Source organism: Canis aureus, chromosome 4 (assembly GCF_053574225.1).
Source record: "Canis aureus isolate CA01 chromosome 4, VMU_Caureus_v.1.0, whole genome shotgun sequence".
Classification (NCBI taxonomy): domain Eukaryota; kingdom Metazoa; phylum Chordata; class Mammalia; order Carnivora; family Canidae; genus Canis; species Canis aureus.
Window position 1 is genome coordinate 24,948,078 of NC_135614.1, and position 12,050 is coordinate 24,960,127.

Here is a 12,050-nt window from a genome sequence, read left to right on the forward strand (position 1 = left end):
AAAAAGGAAGCTAAAACTAATTTAAAAGGCTTTTAATCTAAAATTCAATGCAACTAGTAGAAACTTTATATACCCTTCTTTCTGACTATAAAATACTGTATATTCTGTATAGGTAGGAATTTTTGTCTTTTTTATTCATTATTGCATCCCTTCCATGTAGAATAGTGTCTAACTCATAGTAGAGGTCAGTCGATATTTGTTGAATAAATGCATATGAAATCTATTAGAAAATAAAAGGAACATATAAAGAAAAATAAAATAATTCCTTATAACCAGCATTTAGAGAATACATTTGGTATATCCTCTTTCAGTTTCTTTCTATATATTTTCTACATGGGTGAAATGCAAAGTATAGAAGAACATACTAAATAATACCATACGGTGATACAAGTCAGTAGAATCCAAAATGTGGGAAATTTTATAATGTAAATGACTTACATTCTTTCACAAATAAATGATGTCTAGATTGGGTTTCCTGAAAAATAGGGAACCAGTGCAAGAGGATCAAGAAAAGTGGGATCCCTGGGTGGCGCAGCGGTTTGGCGCCTGCCTTTGGCCCGGGGCACGATCCCGGAGACCCGGGATCGAATCCCACGTCGGGCTCCCGGTGCATGGAGCCTGCTTCTCCCTCCGCCTGTGTCTCTGCCTCTCTCTCTCTCTCTGTGACTATCATAAATAAATAAAAATTAAAAAAAAAAAAAAGAGGATCAAGAAAAGTGAAACAGGAAAGGAGGAAAAGCCAATTCAAGGGTATATTAAGGGGCTGATTACTGCTTTAGACAAGTAGGGCTCACTTCTCCTTGGCTGACCTGAGAAACCATGTAGTTTGTATCTCAGAATTGACCACCCAAAACAATGGAGAACAGAGTGTTTATCAACCAAGTCTCAACAAAAAGTAAAGTCCATTGTACCTCCATATGTGTGCATATGCCAACATAGTCGAATGGGCTCCTGCAGAGGTCCTATGCTATAGCAGTAGAGATATTCTAAAGCAGAAAGCTAAAGCTAAATAGCATAGCTGAGGTTTCTTCCTGTCACGCTTTATCTCTAAACTGCTAACTGCTGCAGCACCAATCTGAGTGAAAAAGTGAAAGGTAGAATGAGAGATGTGAAACAAGGCATAAAGCTTGTCTTGTGTAAATGGTAGGAAAAAAAAAAGAGGAAAAAAACCTTGTGGGTAAAGCCTTTAGAGATAACAAATACAGTGTGTAACCATCTCTGGATGTTGGTTTGAATAAAACAACTATACATAATGTTTTCAAGACAGGGAAAATTGAAGTGCCTGGATATTTTTACTATAAAGAAATTAATGCTCTTTTTAAAAAGTGCAATATTTAAAGATTATTGTTATTATTGGCTTTTTTAGTACTTATCTTTTATACACACATATAGGTATTTACAGATTAAATGATACAATGTCTTGATTGGCTTTAAATGATCCGCAGTGAAGAGAAGTAAGAAAGTTACAAATAAGACAAGACTAGCCATGTGTTGACAATTGTTGAAGCTAAGTAATGTGTGTATATAAATTGATTATATTATTCTCTTTATTTTTATATTTGAAATTTTCCATAAAAGATACAAATACATAGAAGATTTTCTGCATCTTTGAGGGGTAATAATTCTACCTAGAGTTTTCAATTGTTGTAGACATATATTAATGTTAATAAATATGGCCAAAACATTATAAACTCCCTGGTTAGAAAACATCATATTTCTTTCTGGTTCCTCAAACTCAGACTATTTCACATGTCTGTATTTCGACCATGCAGTTTACTCACTCTGAGTGATGCCCTTTCCCTCTCAAATATATAATGAATGATTATTCTTTTTTCAAAATCCAACTCAATTGCCACTTCCTTTAGAATATCTTCCTTAAACATATCCTCTAAAAAGAATAGTTTCATTTACATCTTACTCCTGTACCATATGCAACTGATTTGTGCTAATTGTGGTATTTATGTTCTATAAAACTGCCATGAAAAATGAAGTGCTGCATACTGACCTATTTCTCCTAGGTTCCTTGAACCTCTGGTCACAAAATTTTTGTTAACCAATCAATATATATAAAACCTTGTTTTATGTGTGTTTGTGTATAAAGACATTTTATTCTCTCTCCGTCCTTTCTCCTGTCCTCCCTCCAAGGACATTTGTTTAAAGAATGAAAAGGCAGAGCTCTACTTTGCTTGACTTCAGCTGGCCAACATGTAAAGGGTGACTCAAATTTTTGCTGTTCTGCACATACCTGCGGATGACTGCAAAAGCACTGCGAATACTGATCATGGGGTTACAAGTACATTTTAGTGAGTATGCAAACTTATAAACACAAAATCTGCAAATGAGGACTGACTACACATTCTTTTTTCCCCTTTTAAAAATAGAGTGAAAAAAATAAAAATAAATAAATAAAAACAGAGTGAAATTCAATTAAAATAAGATAACCATTTCAAAGAGTGCAGTTCGGTGGCATTTAGTACATTCACTATGTTGTATAACTATCACCTCTCTATCTAGTTCCAAAACACTTTCATCGCTCCAAATAAGAAACCCTCACACCAATTAAGCAGTCGGTTCTCATTCCTTTAACCTAGCTGCTGGCAACTAACAACCCAGTTTCTATCTTTATGGATTTACTTTTATTAGATACTTCATATAAATAAAATCATATGATATGTGGTCTTTTGTGTTTAGTTTGTTTCACTTAGCATAAGGTTGTCAAGGTGCATCCACACACAAATAATACTCCATTGTATACACTATAATTTGTTATCCATTCAGCTGTTAAACAATACATTTGGGATATTTCCATTTTTGAGGTACTTGTTCTTCTATTTGCCATTTCATTTATTAATACATTAACTTATTTCCTTATTTCCTTATCTTTGGGTTTTGTTTGCTTTCCTTTTAGTGCCAACAACAGTTTTTAGGAAATTGATTTGAGGTCTTTCTTCTGGTTAAATGTTGGTGTTTATAGCTCTAAGTTTCACTCTAAGCACTGCTTTTGGAGGACTGCGTAAGTTTTGGTAAGTTCCATTTTCTCTTTCATTTATCTCAAAGTATTTTTTAACTACTCTTGTGATTTCTCTGATCCACTGGTTGTTTAAGAGCATGTTGTTTACTTTCCACATATTTATGAATTTTCTAGTTTTCCTTTTTATTGATGGATAATTTCGTTCTACTACAATCAGAAAAGATACCTGTAAAAAAAATAAAAAATAAATAAAAAGATGCTTGTATGATCTTAATCTTTTAAAATCTATTAAGATTCATTTTATTACTTAACATATGGTCTATTAGGTCTATTCTGGAGAATATTTGATGTGCACTTGAGAAGACTGCATATTCTGCTGCTCTTGAGTGGAATGTTTATAAATAAATGCCTTTGGTCTAACTGGTTTACAGCATTAAGTTCTCTTTCTTCACTAACCTTCTGTCTAAATATTATATCCATTATTGAAATGGCAGTACTGATATCTCCCAACAATTTTTTAAAAATTAATTATGTTTAGCATTTTTTATAAGATTTATTTGAGAGAGAGAGAACAGGGGGACGGGCAGAGGGAGAGGAGAGAACCTCAAGCAGACCCCTTGCTGAGCTGGGAGCCCAACTCAGGGCTCCATCTCACCACCTATAAATTACAACCTAAGCCAAAAGCAAGGGTCAATGCTTAACTGCCTGAGCCATTCAGGTGCTCCGTCTCCCAACTATTATTGAAGAACTATGTCTCACTTCAATTCTGTCAATGTTTCCTTCATATGTTTTGGGGTCTGTCATTTGGTATGTATGTATTTATCACTGTTATATCTTCTTGATGAACTGACCCTTTTATCAATAATGTCTTTGTCTTATGTAACAATTTCTTATAAAAATCTACTTTGTCTGATATTAGTACAATCACCTCACCTCTCTTTTGACTACTATTTGTACACTTTAATTTTCAGCCAACTCTTGCCTTTGGAGCTAAAGTTAAGTCTCTTACAGACAATATAAAGTTAGATCCTACTTTTTCTCCTCTCAATCTGTTTTATTTTTAAAGATTTTATTTATTCATTCATGAGACACACAGAAAGAAAGAGGCAGAGAAACAGAGGGAGAAGAAGCAGGCTCCATGCAAGAAGCCCGATGTAAGACTCAATCCCAGTACTCCAGGATCACTCCGTGAGCTGAAGGCAGACGTGCTTAACCGCTGAGCCACCCAGGCATCCCTCTCAATCTCTTTTAAATGGTGAGTTTAATTCACTTACGTTTAAAGTGCTGATAAGAAAGGATCTGCTTCTGCCATCTTATAATTTGTTTTCTATATGTCTTACATATTTTTTGCCCTTTGAATCCTCTGATCTTGCCCTCTTGTGTTTAATTTTTTCTAGTGCACCGTTTCTATTCCCTTATTTTCTTTTCTGTATATTTCAAAGTTATTTTCTTAGTGGTTTACAATTAATATCTTACAATTGACATCTTAAATGAAAATAACGTATTTTGATTCAACATTCACATACTAACAACTGTTGTTTTATGAATTTGTCTTTTAAATCATAAAGGAAAAAAATAAATAAATCATAAAGGAAGCAAAAAGGAGTCAAAGATAAAGCAATACTGACTTTTATATTTCTCTGTATAGTTAACTTTATTAATCTTTTTTTTAATTTCTTTGAATGACATTAAGTTACTGTCTAGCATTCTTTCAATTCAGCCTAAAAAACTCCATTTAGAATTTCTTGCAGGGAAGAACTACAAGCAACAAACTTTCTCAGCTTTTGATTATTTAGAAATGTCTTAATTTCTCTTTCTGGGACTCCCATTATGCATATGCGTCTCAGGCTCTGTTCAATTTTATTCGTTTTTTTTGCATTCTGCTCCTCTGAATAGATAGTATCAGTTAGTCTAAGTTCTACAATTCTTCTATCTCCCTGTTCAAAATCTACGGTTAAACTGTTCTAGTGAATTTTTTAGTTCAGCTACTGAACTCTTCAAGCTCAAGGAATTATTACTCAGTTCCTTTTTAGGATTGCGGGATCCCTGGGTGGCGCAGCGGTTTGGCGCCTGCCTTTGGCCCAGGGCGCGATCCTGGAGACCCGGGATCGAATCCCACATCGGGCTCCCAGTGCATGGAGCCTGCTTCTCCCTCTGCCTGTGTCTCTGCCTCTCTCTCTCTCTCTGTGACTATCATAAATAAATAAAAAATTAAAAAAAAAAAAAAAAAAGGATTGCTATCTCTTTATGGGTATTCTCTATTTATTAATACATTGTTCATCTTGTTTCCTACAGTTCTTTGTCAACGGGTTTCATTTTGCTCTTTGAGCAGATTTAAGACAGATGATTTAAAGTCTTTGTGTAAGTACAGTGCTTGAGCTTTCTCAGGGATGGTTTCTGTCAATTTCTTTTTCTTTCTGCTGATGCGTCATTTATTCCTGATCATTGGTATGCCATACAATTTTTTAAATTAAAATTGGACATTTTAAATATTATAATGTGGTAATTCTGAAAGCCAGATTTTCCCTATTTCCCAGTGTTTGATGTTATATAACCCATTGAGAATTACAGTCATCAGTGATTAGTGATTTTTTCCAAAATATTTTCGCAAATATTATGTTCTCCATCATATGTTGTCACTGAAATTTCTGTTCTATTATCTAAACAGTCAGCAAGTAGCATGACAGAAACTTCTTTAAAAGCTGGAGGCAAAAAGAATGAAAAAACAAAACAAAAAACACCCCAAAAAACATCCTAATGGTTGCAGACTGGCTCTGAGCTGGGTACTTCCTTTGATTTTTAGCTACATCTCCTACAACTCTGCTTTAACTTTCACTACATCCTTACATGGGGAACAAAGATCAGTAAGGGGTACAAGCCCATTCAAGTCTTTTTCAAACATGTCTGGCCCTGGGCATGCACATTACTCTCTGGATTTCCAGGTGTATGCAACGGTCCTTCAAAGGTCTTATTCCCTGAAATGTCTTCCTCCTCAGTCTCTTCCTTTCTGGGCTTTTTGGTCTGTCTGCTACTTCTTCCATCTGTGCTCCCCTGGCCCAGTGGCAACAAGTATATGTCTTTAAGTTTTTCTAGTAGATGACACCTGGGTACAATCTCCTCAACCAAGTATCTTGGTTGAGTACAGGCTCATTAGACTGCTGGCTCCCCTTTCATACTCCTAAAGACTATGAATAATGCCTAACATACAGTCACTAAACAATGAATACAATTACAGGATAAATGTATAATGTTTAGGCAATACAAAGAAATAAAGAAGCATATAACAAAATTGATATCATAATCTCATTTTTCACTTTAGCACTTACTTTCTGGTTGTTTTTCATTGGGTGTTATGGATCGCACAAAATCCTGTGGAGTCATAAACACTTCAGATTCACCAGGTTCATTGATGACTTTCAAGGTGGCAAAATATCGGAAGATTTTGTCTGGTGTGGAATACGCTCGAATCCTATTCTCATATTCCATCACCTAAAATTAGGAATTCAGAGTGTTACTATATTACGGAATTCTCATTTTCATACATTTTCTATCTTGCTTTTAGAGATGTTTTATTCTATCTTTTTATCTATAATTGGATTTTTTATATGAGACATAAACTTGAATTTCAAAAACCTTTAAATGTTTACCCTCCAAATACCATTTATAGTCTAGTTGAGGCAATGTTTGTGTAACTTGTTTAAATTTTTTGCAGATATTTCCCTAATTTATTTATTTATTTATCCATGAGAGACACATAGAGAGAAGCAGAGAGATAGGCAGAGGAAGAAGCAGGCTCCCTGCATGATGTGGGACTCAATCCCAGGACCCCGGGATCATGACCTGAGCCAAAGGCAGACAGACACTCAACCACTGAGCCACCAAGGTGCCCTATTTTCCCAATTTTTTAAATTACTGAAAGCTACAAAGCTAAAAAAATGTCATACAAGAATTCAAAAGGTCTCAGTAAATGGGTATAATTACAGATATATGGTAGCTATAGATTCTTAAATACCCAAATTTTTAAAAAGGGATTGATTTTACACTTTATACTTTGATGCAATTTCTTGAATCCCAAATCAAAACAGAATTGAGAATTCGTAAGTTTAAATAGCTAATAGTCTTTCAAACACAAAGTACATTAAATAATAATAGCATTAAAAAATAAAAGTACATATCATGGAAATTTAATTAACAAATCTGAAGCAATAAGACTTTTTGTTTTGACTATAAAATTAAGGAAACTATGGGACACCTGGATGGTTCAGTCAGTTAAGCGTCTGCCTTCCATTCAAGTCATGATCTCAGTGTCCTGGGATCAAGCTTGCCATCAGGCTCCCTGCTGAGGAAGGAGTCTGCTTCTCTTTCTCCCTTTACCCTCTCCCTACCACTCGTTCTCTCTGTCAAATAAATAAATAAAATCTTTAAAAAAATTAAGGGAACTACTGGAAATCTTTTACAAACACCATATTTAGAAAAGACCAGAGCTGAGAAGAACACAAATATTTAAATAGTAATAAGATCAAATATGGCATACATTTAACTAAAAGAGTATAATATTAATATGCCCATTTTTTATTCCGGCATCCAAGCTGTGATTCTGTGCATGGAATATACAAAATACTGTATCTTCTGCATAATATTCTTTTACAAATGTAGGAATGAGAAAAATCTTTTTTACCAAAATACCATATACACAGTATTCTGGTGAAAAAATTTCTCTTGTCTCTGAATTTCAGATGTTGAGATAGCCAAAAATAAATAGTATCATATAAGTAACTAGCAGGAAATGTATAAAGGCAATACAATCTAAAAATCCAACAGTTCAATGTCTAAAAAGCCATTTGCTAATATTAAAACCTTTATTTACGTTTTTAACTTGCCACATTAACACAGCTAACATTGTAACTGCCAGTCCTGGCTAAATGGTCAATTTGAGGTCACTGACAACAGCTGTTATGGTGGTTTTAGCTCTACTACCAGATGTGCACTTAGCAAGTATAAAAGGACTGCTAATTTGTAACCATACATGATAGAAATATTTCAACACGAATTTGCATTAAAATCTGAGTACTGATTTCAGAGATTTTTAAAGATTTTATTTATTTACTCACGAGAGACACACAGAGAGGAAGAGACATAGGCAGAGGGAGAAGCAGGCTCCATGCAGGGAGCCCGATGTGGGATTCGACCCTGGATCCCAGGATCATACCCTGAGCCAAAGGCAGACACTCAACTGCTGAGCCACTCAGGCATCCCTGATTTCAGAGATTTTATCAAAATATTTGGCATGTGGCAAATATACCAAGGAGCTTTTCAACCCCTTAGCAGCCTTAAAACTTAGCTACAAGTCTTAATTCAAAGGCATTTCATATTATATTACAACTACCTGCTGGATAATACTGGCTATAGAAGAAATAACTTTCTTTAGGACATCTGTATTCCTGTTCTTCTGAACAACAACAATAATCAGTTTGCAATGTTTAGGGTATAAGCTATAGCTATGCAAAAGAGGTTTTTCTGAATTAAAAAATCAAGTCAATCTTTAACAAGATACATGTAGAACAACAATAACTTAAAAGTCAGTAATTTTCAGATTCAAAACCAGATTCCTGGGTTGCTACAAGTCCTTGAATTATACTGCTGAATATTAGTTTTAGTTTAAAACAATAGGCCAAGGAAAGTAATAGACTTTTTACATCCCCATGTTGTTAAAGTTTAATATAGACATAATCCAGTACATACTTTCCTTTTTTCACTTAGCAATGTATCTTGGAGGTCACACCGTATTAAATGATATAAAACTGCCTCCTTTTAAGTGGTTATATTCAAAAGAATGTGAAAGAACTATTTTTATAAAGTGTTTGGAATACAGCATCTAAAATAACAAAGGCTTAGGAGCTAAGATATATAGAAAACTGTACGATTTTGAGATAGGTAGCCTAGAGAAAAGATTTACTAATAGAATTATAATAGTTACGTTCAATCATTTACTTAAAGCATTCTTGAACTTCATGATATTAAGATAGTTCTCTTCAATAAAACCGCTGGTCCTGAAGCCAGTTCTAGGGTTTAATTTTGGTATAATACCTAAGGAAAATCAAGGTGATAATATCTTGAGGCCAAGTGAATGCAAGTGACAGTGAATCCCTGTGGGCCCTGATGTGAGAAATCATACATAGGCTTTGAATGAAGACTATAGTCAGACCTTGGAAAAGGTAGCATGCAGAAAGATCTTATAAATAAATTAGTGTCTGGCACACTTTCTCTCAAAAGTTGATTTATAACACCCAATCTGTACCCCAACAGTTGTCCTACATGTTAGGGATTCCATCTCTCTTTCATCTAGTGAATTACTGGCCAGACATAATAACAATCATCTGTCATAAGATGGCCTCTTGAAGTTCTATGCAATTCCAAACTCAGTGATACCAGTCTCGTTGAATATAAAGCCAATTACTTTTTGGCAGCAAACTTAAGGAAATTGCCTAATTAGAGGAACAAAAAGAAAAGGGAATGAAAAAGAATGAAGATAGCTTAAGGGACTTATAGTACATCCTCAAATGGATCAAAATGTGTACCACAGAGGTGCTAGCAGGAGAAAGAATGAGAGAAAGGGGCAGAAATTTTTTTCAAAGAAATGATGACTGAAAACATCCCCAAACTGGGGAAAGAAACTGACATGCAGATCCAGGAAGCCCAAAGAGTTCTAAAAAAGATGAATCCATTGAAGCACAATGCAGAATTTTCTAGGAAAACAAAAGCTGAAGGAATTCATCAATACTAGATCAATCTTACAAGAAATATTAAAGGAAGGATGCCTGGGTGGGTCAGCGGTTGAGCCTCTGCCTTTGGCTCAGGCATCCTGGAGTCCCTGGATCAAGTCCCACATCAGGCTCCCTGCATGGAGCCTGCTCCTCCCTCTGCCTGTGTCTCTGCCTCTCTCTATGTGTGTCTTTCATGAATAAATAAATAAAATCTTAAAAAAAAAATTAAAGCTAATTCCTAAACCTGAGACGCCTGGCTGGCTCAGTCAATAGAGCATGTGGCTCTTGATCTTGGTCATGAGTCTGAGCCTCATGTTTGGTGTAGAGATTAATTAAGTAAATAATTTTTTTAAAAGGTAATTCCTGAACCAAAAGACACCAATATCAGAAAAACACATAAACATGTAAAACTTGCTGGTGAAGGTAAAATGTATATTTAATTTCAGAATACTCTAATTTTGTAATGGTGGTGTGTAAATCACTTCTAACTCTAGCATGAAGATTCAAAAAAAAAAGTATTAAAAAGAACTACAAAACAAAGGATTATATGGGAAGAGAGGAAAAAATAAAGTAAGATGAAATCAGAGACGGAGACAAACCATAAGAGACTCTAAATCATAAGAAACAAATTGAGGTTTGCTGGAAGGGAGGAGGTGGGGGGATTGAGTAACTGAGTGATGGGCATTAAGGAACCAAGTGATGTAATGAGCACTGGGTATTATGTAAGGCTGATGAATCACTAAATTCTACCTCTGAAACTAGTAATACATTATATGCTAAGTAACTGAATTTAAATGTAAAAAAATAAGTGTTTCAGAAAAATAAAAAAAAGAACTACAATAACCTGTTAATGGATAAACAATGTAAAAAGATAAAAATTGTGATATTAAAAACTAAAATATTGGGGATGAATAAATGTAGAGCTTTATATACATTAGAAGTTAAACTATTAGCAACTTAAAATACACTGTTATAAAATGTTTTCTGTAAGCCCCATGATAATCACAAAGCAATTACCTAACCAGATACACAAAAGGTGAAAAGAAAAAAAACAAAGCACACTGCTATAGAAAATGATCAAATCACAAAGGAAGAGAATAAGAGAAAAAAAGAAAAGGATAAAGGAATTACAAACACTCAGAAAACAATTAAAAAGGGATGCCTGGGTGGCTCAGTAGTTAAGCATCTGCCTTCAGCTCAGGGAGTGATCCCAGGGTCCTGGGATAGAGTCTGCATTGGGCTCCCCACAGGGAGCCTGCTTCTCCCTCTGCCTATGTCTCTGCCTCTCTCTCTCTGTGTCTCTCATGAATAAATAAGTAAAATCTTTAAAAAAAATTAACAAAATGGCAATAATTAATGTCAATAATTACTTTAAATGTAATGGATTAAATTCTGCAAAGAACAGAATGGCAAAACAAAACAAAACAACAAAAAACAAAACCCAACTATTTATTATTGCATACAAGAGGCTGGCTTCACAGAGTGGGGGGTGCCTGAATGGCTTAGTTGGTTAAGCATCTGCCTTTGGCTCAGGTCATGATCCCAGAGTCCTGGGATCAACCCTCACATCAGACTCCTTGCTCAGTGGGGAGGCTGCTTCTCCCTCTCCCTCTGCCTACCATTCCCCCTGCTTGTGCTCTCTGTCAGATAAATAGATAAAATCTTTAAAAAAACAAAACAAGAGGCTCACTTCGGGTTTTGGGAGACACACAAGCTGAGACAAAGTTGATGGGAAAAGATATTTCATGAAAATCGAAGCCAAAGAAAGCAGGAATAGCTATACTACCAAACAAAATACAATTTAAGCCAAAGACCATTACAAGAGACAAAGAAAAGAATAACATAACAATGAAAGGTAAATTCATAAATAGAATATAACATTTCTAACTAGTTACGTATGGGACATGGAGAACCTAAATATATATAGTAAATGTGACAGAAGGGAAATACACATAGCAATACAATAACAGTAGGGGATTTGAATACCCCACTTTGAACAATAGACCATCCTGAGAGAAAATAAATGAGGAAACACTGGACTTAAAACTGTTAGACAAAATGAATTTTTAAAAAGATATTTACAGAACATTCCATTCAATTGCAGCAGAATACATATTATTCTCAAGCACACATGGAACATTCTCCAGAAGACACCATGTGTTAGGCCACAAGTCATAATAAATTTAAGAAGACTGAAATCATAATGAGCATATTTTCTGACCATAAGGCTATGTAACTAAAAAATCAATTACTAGAAGAATACTGGAAAATTTTTAAATGCATGAAGATTAAACAACATGTTCCTGAAAAACCAA

At 34.8% G+C, this 12,050-nt stretch overlaps 1 protein-coding gene across 9 annotated transcripts in view; it reads right to left on the reverse strand.

Moving 5' to 3' along the window:
- The window catches only part of MICU1 (mitochondrial calcium uptake 1), a 248,921-nt gene that overhangs the window by 152,845 nt on the left and 84,026 nt on the right, over positions 1-12,050 (reverse strand). For all 9 annotated transcript variants that reach the window (XR_013377818.1, XM_077894920.1, XM_077894916.1 and 6 more), the window contains one exon: positions 6,298-6,460. Coding sequence is in view for 8 of the 9 variants with exons in the window: in XM_077894920.1 (XP_077751046.1) it covers positions 6,298-6,460 (163 nt within the window). In the remaining variant the exon portion in view is untranslated. The remainder of the gene's footprint in view (positions 1-6,297; positions 6,461-12,050) is intronic.